Below are 19,591 nucleotides of genomic sequence, written 5' to 3'. Positions count from 1 at the left end.
TATTTTTAGTGGGTTTAATAGTTGTTGTTGGAGTTGCTCCATAAATCATGCGCCTACCTTCCTTTGAGATGTGATAGTGACAAAGAAACATCTTCTCTCCACAGGTCGTGCATCTCCCCTGCCTGGTCCCACTCATCCCTCCCATCTTAATTTCATTAGAATGGAACCAAAAGTGTCAGAAGGTGGCCTGAATGTTACCCTCACAATCCGCTTACTCATGCATGGAAAGGTAAGTCAAATTGAGAATCTTATCAGATGTTATGTCTAAAATAATGTTGGTCCTGAAGGATGTAACTGTCTATATGTTTGTGCGCGGATGTTTATGCTTTCATGGTGGCGAGTGTCTGGATTTCACAAGATGCTCAAGTCACCTCAGATCTGAAGTAGTGCAAGTAGAGCAATATAGAAGGTATTCCAAAGAGCTAGAACATCATACCCTCAGCCAACCCACAGTGAAAATTGCAAACTCTACCAGAGATCCCCACATCCTAGAACACGTGCCCTAGAACACACGGGCCGCCTCAGAGCAGCAATTCGTACCCTAAGATAGATGTCCTGAAAGCATGCCATGCCCTAAATCCACAGTAAAACACAGCCCTTAGAAAATGGTAACTTAATTCAAATTGCCACTGATACCCACACCCAATGTATGTACGTGTAAGAGCCAAAGCTCCAGGGCCAGCTGCCCTTGGTCTAAGGAGACACGATGCCGGGAGAAAACCAGAAATCAAATATGAGTAAAGTCAGCAGGAAGTACCCTGCCTGCTATTTAGACTAGGGTGCTAGCAAGAGGAAGCACACCAATCCGGGCTGACATTCGGCACTCAAAGAAGCGTGGCTCAGTGGTTGGAGGCGGCAGACCCAGAAGCTGAGATCGGCTGTGGACCAGGGTTCGATTCCCCGCCTCGGCGGGTCTTGGGCTCAAAAATTCCACGGACTCGACAATTCTCGCTCCGGTGCCTACTCGACTCACGGGGTCACACTCTGCGACTCTGGGCAATAGCTTGCTCAATCTCCACTACGGCCCCTCGTGGCGGGATGCCTGGCTTTCACCTTGTGGATACCCTGCTGGGATATCTCACAGGGGAATACCATGACGGGTTCCCTAAGCAAGCGCTTAGTTACCGGGTCGGTGATTTGCGCTATATAAATACATGTACATGTACAAACATTGTACCCCTTGGGTTGGATAGAAGAAACAGAGCCTGTGGAAGAATGATAGGTTGTGGGTCTTGCACTAAAGTCAAAGATGACTTTTAAACAATAGTCCAAGCTATCAATAACAGAACTAAGGTATGACCTGAAACTACAGAAAGAAATCATTAGCAAATAATCTTTCCATTATGTCAGACTGCCTTAATGCATTGTTATAAATGTGGTTGTAGCTCCGTGGCATTGGGGCCTTCTTGGTTTTCTTAAGCTTTGACTTCAGCTTTGATATTAACTGTTCATGTTCTGTGTCAACCTGTTCCAGGACATGTTTTTGCTGACAGTACTGAGCTTTTCCACCTTCTGCTGCAGAGTACGTAGTCGTATTAGTTTTGGTGTTGCCTGTCTATCGAGGTTCACATGTACAGTCTTCTTTTGGGTTGTTTGAACCACATGTTCATAACGCAAAGTCAGTTTTCTTGGCAGAAATATATAATTCTGTTCCTGCTTTATTTCGATCACCAAATCCTTCTCTTCTAGCTATCCCAGATTCGTCTTTGCCTGCAGATTTGGCGTCGAAATCTCCAATGATGAGCATAGTGTCCTTCTTTGGCACTTCTTTAATTAGTTGTAGGTCAGAGTAGAATGTTTCTTAAGCATCTTCATCAGCATCAGTTGTAGGCGCACACACTTGAAAGATGGTGATGTTTATTGAGTGGCCTTGAATTTGAATAGATATAATTCTGTCATTCTTCGGATTATACCCCATGACCATGTTTGCAGTTTCAGTTTCTACGATTATCAGCACTCCATTTTTCGGATATTCATCATGCTCAACATTTGAAAGTGGCGAGGCGCAGTGCGATGCCAAAAAACTTGACTTACAGATGCTGGCCCTCCGTATGGTATCTCTTGAGATCATGAGGGTGACTGTGTGTACTGTGTTCCGAGAGGGAGCAGGAAAGGGAAGGAAGGTGATTGACTTCCTGCGAACGCGATCCTAACCAATCATGGAGCTGCTCTCTTGCTGTTTTCATCATGAAAAAAAGATCAGGATTGGTTGGAGCAGGCTAACCCAGCACTCATTTTGAGGATAGGGACCTATGCGTGTAATCCCTCAACTGTTTCGCATCACTGGGATTGCTGCGATCTGAAGTCAGATTGGCCGTCCAATCCGACATGCACACTCCCCACTGGCAGTGGCACACTGTCATCCTGCAATCAGCGGGAATCAGCCCCACCCCCACTCCCACACTCACACTAGAACAGCATGGGCCAGCGACACAGATGTAATAAAATGGTAGCGACAATTTTATCAATATACGTTTACCTGCTGGGTGATGCTCCTCCGCCCTTTATGAGGAACCACCACTGCTCTGTGGTCCCCTGATGAAAAGTGACCCTTTCCTGTCCACTTCAGCTCTCTGTTGATCTTGATGCAAAACATTTCTGTTTTCATGATGTCGAGCTTTCCGTGGCTCATTGCTCTGATGTTCAATGTTCCAATTGTATGTATTTTGGACGTTGAATGTTTATTTCGTATTTGGGCACATCAGCATCTAAACGTCCTTGCAACTTTGGCTTAGATGCGTCAGAAGTTCCAGTGCTACTCTTAGTAATCCTTGACTGGACGACTAATAAAAACAAGCATTGAAAATGCGATAGGTCTCGCCTTTGATTAAGTTAAAGTCATTTGCTTTGCTAATGGTATTGTATGGTAAAGCAAATGGCTTTAACTTAATGAAAGGCGAGACCTATTGCATTTTTAATGCTTGTTATTAAGTGCTTCCAGTATCCTTTACCTACACCCATTCCTCGTACATTCAGTTGTTACCCATCGTCCTTTAGTCAATTAGCACCCCCAGTGTCGGTACACTTCAGGTACCCATGCTTTTTCACACTAAATAAATTAAGCTTCACAGGTGGCTGTACACTTCAAGGTAGCTGTGCTTTGTTTTTTCTTCCGGGTGGGTGCCCGCTTCTGATATACTCCTTCTATACATTTACTTCTGAGGGCTGCTCACTTTTGCAATTGCTGCATTGCTCCAACAAGTCAATATCCTCTACCAGATTGTTGACTTTCAAGTACTTTTAGATTCTGCCTGCGGTCGAAGCTTTGTGACTTGTGATACGGGCGAGGTTATTAACTGCTGCACCTTCCTGCTGGTCTTGGGGCAAACAATCTTACCACAATTACTCCCTGTAAATTGCGACTGCCATGATTAAAACTGATTATTAATCTGTTATATTCTTTGTTTTTATTCTTGGAAATTGTAATTTAATTTGTTTTTACCAGGGTCGGAGGCACATATGCCGCCATTGTCACTGGAACACCGAGTTCCTGTAGAGCATCAATGTATAACTAGCAGGCCAATTATTTCAAGGGTTAAGGCAGGCTGTCCTTGTTCAGACCGGAAATTGGTTTATGGGTTCCACTCTACCCTCTCAGAAGGCCACCTTCTTTACCTCACTTAAGAGACTGAAGGTAGACCTTGGAAACAGCCCACTATGGGCCAGATCCGCATATTTCTTCCTATTAACTCTATCCAAGGGCGTTTCCTCCAAACTGGAGTAACCTTTTTTGATTAAAACTATGACTAAATAAGTAAGAAAAGACTTAATAAGAGAACTGTGTGGCGGAATTATACATTTTAGAAAGATTTTTTTACAAAAGTCAAAAGGTGCAATACAGAAATTTTAAAGTGCATCTGCGTAAAGTCATTGCCATGAAGGCACTCAGCATTAGGGCAATACAGAATAGTAAGCTAAATAAAAAAATATTCCCAGTCCCAATGAGCAGCAAAATCAGTATGAAATGGGAACTCATCTCTGAGTAGCATTGGAAAAGTCTCTCGCTCACTCGAAGATTTGAGGATTTATATAGGAAAAATACAATTTCATCAAATCAGAGCATACAACCTAAGTACTATCCCACTAAAAGAATATTGTATCATCCCATTCTTTGCTAATGTCATCCAGAGATGGCAGAACAAAGTAGTTACAAAGCAGCAGTCAACTATTGTGAATTAATGCAATACAACACAACATCCATGCAGAAGAAACCTTGAGAAAATACAATACTGAGTACATCTTAGAAAATCTTTTTCGAGAACAACGTCATCTGGAATTAGAGAAACATAGCTTTGCTTGGCTGTTTGTAGCAGAAATAATTAACAATGAACATGCAGGGTGAGACATCCATTTTGAACAAAATGGTGTTGAGGCCTAAGTAAATCCTAGCTTGCATAAAACAGAAAAATAGACTTTAACAGGGCATAGCAAAATTGTTTGAAAGTCATTAACATCGAACAAGTGTATACATGTAAATTTGAGTACAGATCTATATTCTGCAAATCATTACTAATGCATACATAATATTAACGAAAAATAACTCCTATACCATTTTCACAGGAACCAGGTGTTCCTGGAGAGCATCAAGGTTTAAATAGCAGACTATTTATGTCCAGGTTGAGGGAGGCTGTTCTTGTTCAGGCCAGAAATAGGGTCATGGATTTCCCCCCACTCTTGTAGAAGCCACTTTTTAAAATCTTCATTAAGAGGCTGTTAGTAGTCTCCCGTGTGGACAAATCAACTACGGCCCTGGCCGGCATATTTCTTCTTGGCAGTTGTACTCCAAAGCAGTCACCCACCTAGTTCCCAGTAAGTGAGACCACGCCAATTTGTTTGAAAGAATAAAGGTGCAGTTTATTAGGTGCATTAATTTACTAGCTATGTGTATTAATTCACTTTGTGCTCACAGTTGTGCCAATGGTATTGTATAGCAAAGCAAATGGCTTTAACTTAATGAAAGGCGAGACCTATTGCATTTGTAATGCTTGTTCCCTTTATAAGGGCAAAAGAAAATCCCCTGCAACATTTACCAACTCTTCCAAGCAAATGATAAATGTCTACAGGTTTGGCCATGGTATTTCCCCTGGAAGGGGTTAAACATGAGAAATTGGATCCAGTATTCCAAGTTGAACATTTTATTCCCCATCCCATGCAACATAACTCACAGAGAGATATTGTCCGATATTGTTTATTCTGGCCCGGTATCCCCCGTCACAGAGACCATAGCTGACTCGTAAAAGGGGTCCTATGAAGAGTCTGTAGTGAAGCACGAGGACAGATTGAAGATATAATGAAGTTTAGTCATGGACTGGAACTAGCGGCCACCTGTGGCAGCCAGGCCAGCCAGCTCCCAACGAAAGCACTCGCCATCTTCAAAACAGTTTGGAACTAGCACAGAACCTGTCACAGTGACCCAGGGATGCTCCTTATAGGTGTAACCGGCACCCAGGAGCATTTCAAAGCGTGAACGGTTGAGAAAACGCTGCATGGTTGTGGCGGGAAGTAGGCCTGCCTGTAAGAGAGAACAGAGAGCATAACTGTTCCTCGACTCACCAAATCAACACCCTGGTGTGCTTTACCGAGTGCCCTCTTTCGAGTTTCAGACGCTAGAGCTTGGCGAGTTATCATCTCTGTACATTCCCTTCGGTGTAGATGTTGGCCATGGAGTGCTCACGTGACACAATTACATTTTGCCAAACAAGTTTATAAACTGTTAGAGTTAACGTTCCCAGCACGTGCCCTGCTCGGCCGGAAGCTTGCCGAATGTGCCCAATTAGCTTCTACAAATACGCTGTCAATTCAAAATGTCAGCACATACTGTGCCTTGTTAGTACCTCTGTGCAAATGTTGGATCGCTTAATCAGTTCAGCATATTTTCTAAGAACGAGGGTAGGGAGCAAAGTGATGCCTCTTGCAGTGCAGGAAATGGCTTAGAGGGTTTATGCAAATGCTGCAGAGATCTGTGAAGGGGCACATTTAGAGCAGTAAACAGGGGGAGATGTAGTCTAACTACCTGAGCAGCTGACTGTGGAATTTAGGAAGCGGAAAAGGAGGCACAGTGAAATAAATAGGGGTGCACGAAATGTGCACGATTTGTGTAATTACGCCGAAAAAATAGCAAAAGTATGTGAAATACAAATCTGTTATTTAACGCTATATTTGGGCGCAAAATGTGCAAGGGCACATTATATGCTCCAAAAAAATGCAAAAAAGAAAGCAATATGAACAACAGCTGCTTGCGGTCTGTGGGTCCCAAGAGTTAGAGGTATGTTTTATTGTGAATGGCATGTTTGAGGTACATTTCTACTTAAAAATTGTACAATTATTATGCTAAAAGGAGTAATGTTGTATTTTACCATAACAAACTATTCTAAAAGTCCCAAAATTACATCACCTATGCCAACGAAGTTTAAAGTGGGCCCAGGCCTAATAAAGTAATTGCTTAGGATTACACAATTTGATCAAGTGGAGAAGCTCAGATTGATCTAAGCTTCCTGGTTTCATCTTCTGCAATCCAGCCACTAGATGAGTCTGTCTTTCTCTCTCCCATTTGTGTTGAATGATTTGAGGAGATGCGCGAGGGTATTGAGTTAACTGAATACATGCCAGTACCGAAAGGAAAGTCTGAGGGGGATCTGGAGGTCAGCTGCAGACTTTGACTCTGTGCCCACAGTGCGCAGGCTTTATGCATTTGTAATTAACCCCGAGGGGGCAGGGGCTGCAGGTCCGGTGAGCTGATCTTCAAGGGTGTGTAGAGTGCTGTGAAGCGCTCAGAAAGCGCTATAATGTTAATCATGTCCCAAGTGTATACTTTCACAATGGACCGAAAAACACTAGCATAACATCCTTCCCCGAGCACTTTCGCAGCACTCTGCCAGCCCATCCGCTGGGTCGAGGCGAGGGGGCGCGAGACTGAGTTGGGAGCCGTAACAGCAGAGGTCACATGAAGGACCGGCTCGTTCTTGGCTCAGTAGTCCAAGAGGACCTCGAGCGGACCCGAGCCAAGTATGTGAGATCCACCCACCTTTAAATAGTCATGTGTAATTTACTCCTCAGTCATTATATCGGAAGCTGGCACAACTACCCCAAGCTGTGCCAATCCAGCCTCACTTATATTTCAAGTCCCAACCTTTTCTTTTTCAAATAATTGATTTCAAGTGTGTCATTCCTTAGATTTAACGAAAGCAACTCTTGACTACAACTCCCAGAATACACTTTGTTACCAAATTAAATCCCAGGACTCCAATACATAGTCTACTAATGAAATGAAGGCATAAGGCAACCCTATGTAACAGGAAGCCTGGACATCTGCAGATTTTTCTTCCTTACGAAGTTGATAAGAAGTACCAAGTGGATTACATGACAAAGTTTGTAACTCAAAGCATGATACATAACGCGGCTTGGGTTTGAGTAGAGGCCTTGCTTCCTGCAGGAAGAGTAAAGAACGAAAGGAGGCCACAATGTTCCTTCGCCATGCACGCAGATTCCAAACCTTCTCATTGGTTGGGATTATCGCGCCATCTGCGTCCTTGTGGGAAAGCAAAGGACTTCTTTACACCACCTGATAACCACTGAAGTGTCTGATAACTTGTGTAATGTTGGGCCCAGGTGTCACGGGGTACAGTACAGTGTGCTCAGCCCTCCCCACTGGGTACATGCTATGTGCTCTGCACATGCGCATTGTCAAAGGATCAAACCGCGGTACAACACTTTCATTATAACGCAGTGCCCAGACACAGCTTGCACTTTGCACTAGATAAGAAGAAAACACTCATGAAAACATCCATAGCTTCTTGCACGGTATGGGTTTCTTTGCCAATCCTCGGTGCCTCTCGTGCGTAAACAGAGTGCACCTTCCCTCCTCAGTTACCACAAGGTAATTAAAAGTAAACTATAGCTTGCGTGTTTTTGCGCTACCCTCAAGTAGCCATGGGTATCTTCAAGCCCAGCGATAAGAAGGGGCCGTTGGGTGGTGGGTCCTCGGGGCACAAGGGTACACCTCAGTGGTCTGCAGTTCCTGATCCTTCCGGGCGCATCCTAGAGGGCTGCAACTGCAAGTGCTTCACCTGGAGAATGAGGTCTGCCCACTCCTCGTCCTATGCTGGGACCGGATGTGTGCTCCAAGGACACCTGGTCAGGGAAAAAAAACAGCTCCTGTGCTGCTCCAGCATTCCAGGAGCGCGAGAGGCTTTGCTTGAGAGCACGTGCACCATCAGACACAGTATTTTCACTTCTAGACTGTAAACAACAAGTAACAAGCGCGGTCCGAAAGTGAAAGAGGACCGCGCTACAGCTGGAGCACGGGGTTCTCTTGTCTTTATGGGGCCTTGTGTTTCGAAATACATGGCCTCATAAAGATAAGAAAGTGCTTTGCGACAGCAGCAAAGCAGGCGATCCAGTCCGATGGGAGGTAAAAAGGCATCACCCAAAAATCCTAATTTCCAATGGCAGGCCACCGTTTAGCATAAACGGTGAAGCCAGCCAATGGAAATGAGGGGTGGGCTTAAAGCCCTTTTCTGAAACTCCTCATTCACAATAAATCTCACCTAGGCGAGTGGCGCTTTGCGCTGCAATGCCACGCGAGATCTAATGATCATCGAAGAGTTGACTCCTTCGAACTATGGTGCTGCTGAAGGCTTTTCCATATCCCATGAACTTCTAGAAGAACAAATCAATCAATACCTGAGCATATCAAGCCGGAATTTTCGTAACAATTGTTCATGAAAAAACTAAGCTCAAATAATTTGCCCAAATAACGAATATGGAAGACTCCTTGGAAACAACATTGTGTTGGGAATGATGGAAGGAAAATAGAAAAGAAAAAGACCCAGTTCACAGTAGAAGCTAAGACAGCATTTTCAAAGCTGGAAATTACTTGAAGCCACTTTAAGCTCCCATTACATTCCGTGAAGTGATTTATTTTACATTGAAAGGAAGCAGTAGCTCTACCTCCGGCACTTCCAATCCATTAGTCTCGCATTTCAAGCGTTCTGACAAACAACATCCTGAGCCCCCACGTCATATGTGCATGTTTCCGTTCTAGATAACTTTTGGAACTCCATTCATTGGTTGTTGAAGGAATCGTTGTTTTGGTACTGAAGACAACCCCTGAAAGAAGAGGGTTCGAAACGCGTAGACCTTATGTTATGTACTAAGCAATTGTACCTTTCAAAAGTTTTGTCTGTGTTGTGCATTTCTAAAAATCATTGGGTGCAAACATAATGTTATGTTATGTTAAAGCCGTACTTTTAGAGCGCACGGCTACCCCAGGGGGTGTCCCGGCGCTTTGGCAAAGGGGCCTGAAGTCCAAAAAAATACAAAGGCAGAGACGCTACCGTCACGGTGGTTACACGGAAAAGAGCATGGTCTTCAGCTCTTTCCTAAAAGCTAGGAGGCTATTAGCTTTGCGGAGGGAGAGAGGGAGTTCATTCCAAAGGCACGCTGCCATATATTGGAAGGACCGTCCTCCCATCCGAACTCGTTTGACAGTGGGCATCTCCACTTTAGCCAAATCGGCTGACCACAGCATCCTCCGCGGCGCATAGAAAGCAGTACGCTTTCTGATGTAATTAGGACCAACAGAGTGAAGAGCTTTGAACGCCAGCGTGAGAATTTTAAACCTAATTCTTTTAGAAATAGGTAGCCAGTGCAACCTGTTTAAAAGCAGAGAAGCACTGGCTCTCCTTGGCAGGCCAAATATGGCTCTAGCCGCCGAATTTTGGACAATCTGCAGTCTAGCCAGGAGGAACTTGGGCAAACCTGCAAAAAGCGCGTTTGCGTAATCTAGCCGTGACCCAACTAGCGCCTGGACTACAGTCTTACGATATTGCAGGGAAAGCAGTGGGAGGAATTTCCTCAGCATTTTAAGAATGCCGAAGCATTTCCCTGCTAGTCCTGCAATATGGGGTCGGAAAGATAGGTCTTCATCAAATACCACTCCCAGATTTTTCACTTGGGAGGATGACCTTTCAGGAGGGAACATGTCCTGGGGCCACCACGACTTCCAGCTCGGATCGGGAGCACAGCCAAAGAAAAGCAACTCAGACTTATCCGAGTTGCATTTCAGGCTGTGCTGCTGAAACCACGCAAAGACTGCGCTCAGACAGTCTTTGATCCTGCCGCCGTCAAAGACCTCACCTTTGCTGCACGTGAACAAGAGCTGGGTGTCATCAGCGTATGAGATACCAGGGCCCCATAAGCCTCCGCTACCATCGCCAGAGGGGCCATATAGATGTTAAAAATGGTGGGGCTCAGGATGGACCCTTGAGGAACCCCAACCTCTAGCGATGGCATTTCCGTGGAGAACGGAGGAGCCCAGATCACCTGTCGGCAGCCCGATAGAAAGGATTGAAACCAATCCAACACCGTCCCCGTTTAGATTGTATGTCGTGCACAACCAATCTTTGACCTAATATTTTTCTTTGTTTGGTGTATGTCCCTTGGTTCGCTAATTCAAGAAAAATAGAGATTTAGGTAACCAAGGAGTGGGTATGTGAATGTTTGTAGGATGTGACTTGGTTCTGATTGTGGAGTGGTGTATGATTGAATAGGTATGCATGTGAGTGGTGAGATAAGTCAAATTGCTGGCTAGTCATTGTGGTATTTGTTCATAACTTCTTCTTGTAAATATCTCCGTGGTGTATTGTGAGTTTTTGGAAATAAAGCTACTTGATGTAAAAAGAAAGAAAAATGAACAAAATCATGTTCTGAAAATAAAAACTATAAACTAGTGGCGGATCGTATTGATGTATTGTCTTGCACAGCTTTGCATTAACTTTGAAAGGATTATCAGTACTGGCAGTTGTGTTGTTCTCTTTGGTAAGTGGCTCAGCCTTACTGATTAGAGCCTTACCCATTGTTGTTCTTTTGTTGCAAAGTGTCTTGGGACATTTTTTTCAAATGTTGGCAACTATGCATGTGAGATAGCTCTGAAAGCACTCCAGAGGTGAGTCATGCCAATGGGGTAGCGAGATTGCTGATGAAATGTGCACACAGGCCACCTCAGTCTGTCGATATCTGGCACTGGTTTTGTAAAAGCCCTAAGTGAGCTACAAGGTTGTTTTTCTCTGGTTACAAAGAAGGCAAAAGTCAAAATTGGAAAATGATTTTAGAAGAACAATTCACAAAAAAATGGTTTCACAGGCCTTTCCTGTACCTGGAGTGCACTTACAGTTGGTATGTTAGTGCCTAATTCAGAAAACGGCTAGTTCGGAAAGGCACAAATGACCAGTGGCGGCTCACTGAGGGAGTGCTGTGGGGCGGTGGGGCGGGGCGGGGCGGAGGAGGGTGGGGGGTAGTGGAGTCTGTCACACGACGGACAGGAGTAAGGTAAATAAATAAAACAATTTACCTTGCGCGCGCTGCATCGCCGAGTTAGTTGAATCAATCTGTGCTTGGTCCCTGCTCCACTGAAAAGATCGGAAGTGACGTTTGGCCAGCACTGGCCCATTAAGTAGGCTGAAAGAAGAGGGACGCTGCAGCCAACAAATGATAAGCAAAGGGAGGGCTCCAAGCCCTTTGTCTAAATAATAGTGTCTCACAAACGAAACACAAGCACTAGCGCATGCACTCACAGGCTGGACCCTAAAAATGCTTTAGTCTATCGAGATTCATTACCCCCTTCATCCCTCTTTCTCGGTCCAGGACATAATCTCTGTGAAATGCTCTTCACTGAAAGAGAATACACATTATCTGCCCTCATCTAGTAGCAAGTGGGTGCTACCTAGCGCCTCATTAATAATAAAAATGGCAACCTTCCTTTATAAATCTATAAAATATATTTTGCAGACGAAGCACAGCGGCAATATTTATCCACCCCACAAACCCTTGGTTGGCCCCAGGGCGTACCTGCATGTTCCCAGGGGAAATGAATGGTTTTACCGAGTTTCGAATATAATAGCTAAAGATTAATAAAGTGTACGCCTGCTTCATCTAGGGTGGAATGTTAAAAAGCCTTTCCTTTGAACACATTGAATGGATGAGTAGATGCGACGATGCATTTTGAGGTGTTTTGATGGATAAATGTGTATGTGCTTCTTGCAGCGAAGAAACTGTTTCTTTAATTGGTTGACATCTTGGGCATTTTGGAAAAGGTGTGCAAAATTATTATTCTTCTGACAATTTTGGCCAAGGTGACAAAATTTGCCACTTCACAAATTTGCAAATTTCTCAACTTTGCATTTGAAAAACATTTCCTGTGAGTGTCATTTCTGGTTAAGAGAAAATTGGTGAGAGATTATCCCCACAACAATTCACCTGTAAAAACGTAGGTTTTGCAGTTTTTACAGAATCTTCACCATTTAAAACAAATTAATTAAATGAGTGATATTGGTAAACAATGAACCTGGCAAAATAAACAATGACATTCATAATGTTTACAATGTCTCAAATTTAGCGCATCTTTAATTTGGGCAAGCAACTCACGTAGAAAGAGTGTTCCAAGAGGCAGAGGAAGTCGTGTCCATGCATCTGTCTTCTCTAAATCCTCGAGTGCCATGTCCCCTGGAATCCACTTCCATATTGGATACTCATCCTAACAATTCCTGGACTCTAGCGTGTTGATTTGAAAGTGTGACAAGACAGGAGATCTTCAGTCTCACAGTATATGTGATCTTTGTACATTATTCAGTCTCTCTTGTTTGTTTTTCTTTTTTTCTCAACAGGAAGTTGGAAGCATCATTGGAAAGGTGAGTGAACCATTGAGGACAGGGCAGTGAGGGTTGACTGCATGGGCAGGGACACTGTACATTCTGCAACCTCACCCATTTCAACAAAGCAACCCTGCAATGTGTCCCAGAACGGAAATTGATGCTAAAAGTTGATTTTAAGGCGGTCAGATAATGTTATTCTTGATCAAGGCAGGATTTGAGGGGATGAGGGTCCATTTCTTCCCAAAGACCAAGCTGGGCCAGACCACATGGTCATATTCAGTATTGTGAAGAAGGCTGCAAAAAAGATCTGTCTCTTTTTCTGGGCTTCTTTGAGCGGTCCTTTGCAGGCCACCTGGACTTTAATATATTGACTAAACTGTTGAGATGGAAAAGCTCCATTGCCCTGCATTTTTCACAGCAAGTTTTTGACGTTTACATTTTTTTGTGACCTTAGCACTCATGGCAACATTGCATGTGCGCTGAAAGCCCACCGTGTTACAGAAGGCGGAACCAGAGCTGGGACATGAATGTCGCAGACATGTTTACCATGTGTATGAGCAACGGGAATTCCGTAGTCAAACTTGAAGGCACAACTGCCTTTACAGCTGTCCTCCCTTTGTCTCTAAGTCAAGTAAAGGTCACGTGGCAAGGAAGCCATCTTTGTAGGCCCTATTTTTATGTCCTGGAAACTAAAGTCATAGGAAAAACTCCCCAACTTTTTGAAGACAAGACGGAAAAAAAACACATGACTGTATTGACGGCAAGAGTTCTTTCAATATAGAGCAACTTTAATTTCTTAAGCTTATTAAATTTATCTAGCTTCAAAATTCCCATATTAACTGTGCTAGCAAATTAAAACTAAACATTCGGATTTGCCAGTGGTTCTTGGGTTTATGGGCACTGCTCTGTAGAAGTGGACATTCAAATGTATAATTTAAAAAATGTGTAATAGAAAGAGAACATTTTCTAACCCCAGGTCCTTTGGTCTATTACAGAAAGGAGAAACAGTGAAAAAGATGCGCGAGGAGGTAAGCATTACTGCGCAGGGGCGTCATCTGACGAGTCTTTGCTAGCAGGCCATTACTGTGGTGAAATTGTTTTATGAAACCTGCAGCCTTTTAAAATATAGGGGGTTGTACTGTGCCACCAGGGCCATCAATGATATTTTTGTAGAGGAAAAACTCAGGCTTGCGGTCATGAAAATAACTTAAAATAGCACTGAGGCCCTTTCTGCTGATGTCAGCCTCTTTGTAAGAAGTACCAATTTTGCACGTTCCCTTCATCCTTGTCATCACCTAGTTCCATGGGGCTTGAGGGGAGTTAAAGGTAATAGCGACTTAAACTTGAAAATGGAAACATTTGTAGTAAGGGTTTGTTTAGCTGTAGAATTCGAAACTTTACCCTTTCCAACTAGTTTACGCAGAAGATCGAAGGTGGCGCTAAAAGAAAAAAATCAGGCATAATGATTACAAAGGGTGAAGGGGAAGGTTTTCAGTTCCAAAGAAAGGTTGGAGTGACATGCACTAAAGAGGGCAAATCCAGAATTCTGGTCTTGTTGGAGAAAGATCCGCACTGTGTGTGAATTTACTTTAAATAGGTGCTAATGCTTGTTCAATCCCTTACAGAGCGGAGCACGCATCAATATCTCCGAGGGGAACTGCCCTGAGCGCATCGTGACCATCACAGGCCCCACTGATGCCATCTTTAAGGCATTTGCTATGATTGCATATAGATTTGAAGAGGTAAGGTGAACACAGACTATAGAGCAATCTATCGGTTTTTGTTTTAGATGTCTTGGGGATGCTGAGGGAGTCACTGAAAGGGGGGGTTGGGATTCAAGAGGCAATGGCTGTGTTTGCACGAGCCATAGGACCCACTTTTGTGAGTCGCCCAATGAACATTCTGGGCTTAATTAAGGAGGTACTCTCTTAAGGCTGCCATGCAACAGTAACATAAGATTACACCTCCTCATCATGTCCATGGTTTCTTTGTGAGCTCCAACCAGCACAGAGCCAGGGGCAGTGTACGAATCAATCATGTACACTTGGCGGACATTTGTTCCCTTGCAACAAATTCCTCCTCTTTCTATAGCCTTTTTTATCTAGTCTAAAAGAAAGCCCCTTAAAGGACGTCTTTACCCAAAATGTTTCCTGTTTTTTATTCTGTCTCCTTTTGCAGACTTATGCAGTTGCTTATGGGTAGAGATACTCCATGCATGTCGTTGAGCGGAGTGGATATTTCTGTCTCTCGCGCTTCTTCTTCTATGTCGCTCTTGGCAACATAGCTAGTTCGTACAGGATGTATTTGTGCCACTCCAGAGCTGCCTCCAGTTCCTAGTTAGACCGCTTGCTTGAGGCTGCAGCTGGATGATTCACGTTTTTCTAGGGGATATTGCTGACTTGAGGGACAACTTCAAATGATGAACTACTAGAACAATATGATTCCTCCTCTATTTCATCTGTGAAGTTTTGGTTTGGTGCTTTCAAGCTGGGGATTTATAGTGCAGGTCTGTGGTTTTGGCACTGTAAGACATGGACGCGGTGTGTGAGAAGAAGCTGACCTCCTGTATATTGCAGAGCAGGTGAGTTGATTTGCTGTGTTGTTTGATTCTGCTTGGAATTCCTACTCTTGTGGCCTTACTTTGATACTTTTTGGGAGGGGAATCGCTGTGCTGAGCAATTGGCAAAGCAGATGACAAAGAGACAAGCCTTCTTGGGCTCTTCTGTCTCTTCCTAATCCTAGACATTCCTAGACTATGAGCAGGACTCAGATGCCTCAGTGCTTCCTGATCCTTGGAGACTTTTAGTGGACAAGGAGGGCCCGACTCTGATTCTGGGCTATCTCTCCCCCTCGCCTTGCCAACACGTGAGATTTGCCCTGAACATCTTGTCAGGACTGTGTTACAATCGCAGTTTTTTGCTGTTGTGTCTTTTGATACTTTGTGTGCACTTACATTGAAGGTCGACACCAGATTTTAACCCATGATTGGAAAGTAGAGGGTCTTCAAAAATCAGTGTTTCTTCATCTTCCTTTCCTGGACCGCAACTAGTTCGGGCCCCAGTTGGATGGTCTCCCTCACATATCCCTTGAGAACCGGAATCATGCTCTGCGCTTTTCAGCAGGATCAAAGGGCTCGGAGGCCTATAGATCCTTTAAGACAGTAGTTCTTAACCTGTGTTCCGGGGTCCCCTGGCGGTCCACAAAGCCTACACTGGGGGGTCCTTGACTGCTTAAAAAATTAAATAAGGTTGAAATATATTTAAAGTGCATATAAATAGAGGAGCAATATGTATAACTGAATGCTAAAAATGAAGTAAGTGTCCTCAGATTGATTTGTGTTCCATGATCCAGGGTTCCAGATTCTGGACCACTGACCAGTCCATTGATCCAGTCCAAGACACACAAGGGCTCTCCAAATGTGATTACAGTCATTGGGCAAATGTGAGCTCCGTTGTTCCCCTGAAAGATGGGGCGGAGGGGTTTATTCACACATATGCCTGGGGCTTAAGATTTGAGGCTGATTTTGGTTCATCATCTATCTGAAGGCGGGGAGGGCAATTCCGGTTGCTTGCGGCTATGTCCTTCAATTTCCAGCTCAAGGATCTTCCTTTGTGCTAAGCTCTGACCCATGAGTATTTTCCAGAGTAATTGCACTAGTCGTGGGTCTTCGTCATAGCAAAAGGATTGACCTTCACTGGTACTTCGAACACTGGTTAACCCATTCTCTATCGAGGGTGAAGATTGTGGGGGATGAGGAAGTAGTGTGTCCGTTGTTGGGTTGCTGAGAGTTCATTATCAGCTCAGCCAAGGCCACGTTCGAATGAATCCAGGATCTGCAGTTCAGAAGGGTTCAGTACCAGATGGATGTAGGGATGATGTCCTAACCACCACATGCCAACCACATTCAGGTGCACGTGAGATCTCTCCCGGCCTTGCAATTATCATCATTCAGGAGATGCAGGCATATTGCAAGGAGAGTTGGTGAGCGAGGGTTCTGGCCTCTTATAGAAGGGATCTGTGTCATGCTGTATGTGTGTCCTTTGCACTTTGCAGACTTCCACATTGTGTGTTGTGCGATGAGTCAACTACATTTGGATCCTCTGACTTGGCACATCTTTCTCTGATGGGATCAGCATAACTGCCAAAAATACAGCAGGATTCAGGTAGTGATGGAGCTGCACTGTGGTTGATATCCATTCACCTGCAAAAAGGGTTTTCTTTTTTTGCCCCTCACTCTGTTTTCTAGACCAGGGTTCTGGCTTTATAGAGAGGCTGTGGTGCAACCTTAATATCTCTCTGAACGCAAGGCTTTTGGGGATGGGGATCCTGGGCCACTCCTCCAACTGGAAAGCTCTGTCACTTGTACGAATAGGCTGCAGGCTTTTCTAGAATTTGCTCATGACAGGGCTGTGCTTCTGAGGACAGATAACACCACCACCAAGGCTAAGTGACTAGGCAGGGGGGCACTAGGTGCAAGAAGTCAGGAAAGGTGGTCTTTCGGATGTGACTCTTAACAGACGAACACCCGCTATCCTTGACATTGGACAGCGCTTTGTGACACCAATTGAGCTGAGTGTTACCTAAGCCCCAGGATGTCTGTCTCTTACAATAGGGGTTCCTATAGGTGTGCGCCAAGCTTGGCGTACCAGCGGTGAGCATGTTTGCAAAGCCAGACAATATCTTTACACCATTTTTCAGCCCCAAGTTATTGTTAACTGGACCTGATTGCTTGATATGTTAACTTGACCCTGGTCGGAGGGCTTTCTGTTTGCCTTTCCCCCTTTCCTCCTTTTTCTAGTGTTTTCCAAGCCTTTGGCTAGTGTTTTCATAAGTAATACAAGGGATGATTCTGGTGGTTTTGTTGACTTCGGAGAGCCTGGTTTGCTGCTCACTGCCAGATGGCATTAGCTCCGAGGTTGATTCTACCTGTATCTCCACCTCCCTTTTCGGTCTCATCTTCTGTCACTGTTTTATCTTTGGAGGATGCGTCTCTCTGTATTGCAGTTGAATACATGAGTCTTAAAATGCTGGGGATTTCAGAGGATATTGCCTGTACTGTACAGGCTTTCAGGGCATCCACTGACTAGAAATACATGTGACCATCACTGGCCATGCTTTTAGAAATGGTGTGCGGAGAGGAGTGTTGTAAGATAGGACTTCAACTTGGTGTGCTATTGAAATTTTTGAGGATGGTGTTTCCTAGAGGTTGTCTCCTGCCTTGCTGGGGGTTCAGTGGGCTGCTATCAGGCCATATGGGGAACCTCGGGGACAGTTATAGCCTATTGATTGCTTTGCATCTCAGCTTCTCAAACAGTTGTCTGGGAGGATCTCCTCTTTGCAATTTACCTTTAATGCCCTGTGTTCTACAGTCTACACCTATTGGGTGTTCATGAGGGACTCTTTAAAATTGTTATCCCCAAATGTTCTTTGTTAGAATATCGTTAGCAAATCTACCATCTGATGTAAACATAGTTTCCAAAATATAAATTACAAAAATATAATCCCATTGAGTGTAGATTTTCTATTATAAACTCCAGTGGGATATGTTAGACCCAATTTTTTTGTCAGACTATATTTTGGTTTCAATGTTCTGGTGCCACACATCTTTAAAGATGTTTTATTTCTTAAATTGGGTTTCTTGTTTATGTATCATTCCTGAAAACTTGATTCTTAGGACAGATCCTGCATTTGTCCTTAAATTAGCCATGAGGTTTCAAACGGAATCTGAGGTGGTGTTCCCTGTTTTTCACCCTGATCTTATGTCCCCCGAGGAAAGGGACTTCCATTCACTCGATGTGCAGGGAAATCCCTATTTATGCTTGGTGGATAGATTCCTTTTTTCTTCTCTGACAATTTTGTGTAGCCTTTGGCACAGCATGGTTGGGGCTGTGGCCTTTCTGCAGGTGCACCTTAAATTGCTGGATGAAATTCCCCAGCACCTTGGCCTATGATGTTTTTGGCAGGGGTCATACTGGTTTGGTTGAGCAACGTTCTACTAGAGGCATGGTGGCTTCATCGTCAGAGGTCTCAGTGAGGGTCCCTCAGTGGCTAGTGTTTGGCTGTTAATTAGGCAGCTTTGCTTCATTTGTGTCCCACTGCAGGATTAATGTGGGTTTCTGGAATAACTGACACTGGTGTTTTGACTCCTTCTCATGGTCTGTGTTGGATTGAGGTAATATTTTTTCTGATATCACAAAAATGGAAAAGGAACGTCTTATAGTAATGTCCATATCAACAATTTATTATTGTATTTCTTCAGCAAACAGTCAGCAGGTCAAGTTCCAATAAAATATTCTAATTTTCATTCCAAAATTGTTGCAGATGAATCAATATGTTACATATTTATGAAGTATTTTCATCCTACGCATTTCTTCCTATACCGGACGTCATCAGGGCTGAAAGAAAATATATATACACCAATCAATAAATTGAAAACAAATTTGACAAAAACATTCACCATGTAACCTGTACATGATAATTCAAGGTATCTTCTGAACCTGCGCTATCTCCAACCTTATAAATGCCTGCCACAACCCAGGATGAACACCAAGATTTAATATTCTATACAATAATTACTAATTATCTTACAAGACATAGTTCATTATATCACTCTTAAAACACCCGAGACCCATCACAACAACTAAATTCGTTTGTTGACCCTGTATTGTCCATCCTACACAAACCAATCCACCCCCTAGTGACCAGTAATTTATAACATGGCTTAATATCCAATTGAATCATCTGACACATACCTCTTTATTCAAATATTACAAACAGTATTGATAGATTTCAGTCTTAATAATCATTCAGTTAGTTTCTTCTTGTACTCCATTCAATTAAGTCTAAATGATGAACAATTCTAAAAGAATATATTATACAAAAAAGAGTCACTTTAATAACTCTACTTCCCATGTGTTACCCAATATCCCTAAGTTAAAAAA

The 19,591-nt window shown here is 43.6% G+C and overlaps 1 protein-coding gene across 10 annotated transcripts in view; it reads left to right on the top strand.

The window, feature by feature from the left end:
• Window positions 1-19,591, top strand: part of PCBP3 (poly(rC) binding protein 3) — a 187,619-nt gene that overhangs the window by 88,130 nt on the left and 79,898 nt on the right. For all 10 annotated transcript variants that reach the window (XM_078681452.1, XM_078681453.1, XM_078681451.1 and 7 more), the window contains exons 2-5: window positions 105-229; window positions 12,663-12,686; window positions 13,646-13,678; window positions 14,276-14,392. In XM_078681452.1, the coding sequence (XP_078537578.1) occupies window positions 161-229; window positions 12,663-12,686; window positions 13,646-13,678; window positions 14,276-14,392 (243 nt within the window). In that variant the 5' untranslated portion in view covers window positions 105-160. The remainder of the gene's footprint in view (window positions 1-104; window positions 230-12,662; window positions 12,687-13,645; window positions 13,679-14,275; window positions 14,393-19,591) is intronic.

The sequence above is a fragment of the Lissotriton helveticus genome, chromosome 3_1 (assembly GCF_964261635.1).
Source record: "Lissotriton helveticus chromosome 3_1, aLisHel1.1, whole genome shotgun sequence".
Classification (NCBI taxonomy): Eukaryota; Metazoa; Chordata; class Amphibia; order Caudata; family Salamandridae; genus Lissotriton; species Lissotriton helveticus.
Note: the sequence above shows the minus strand (reverse complement) of the source record. Positions and strands in the feature narration are given on the sequence as shown.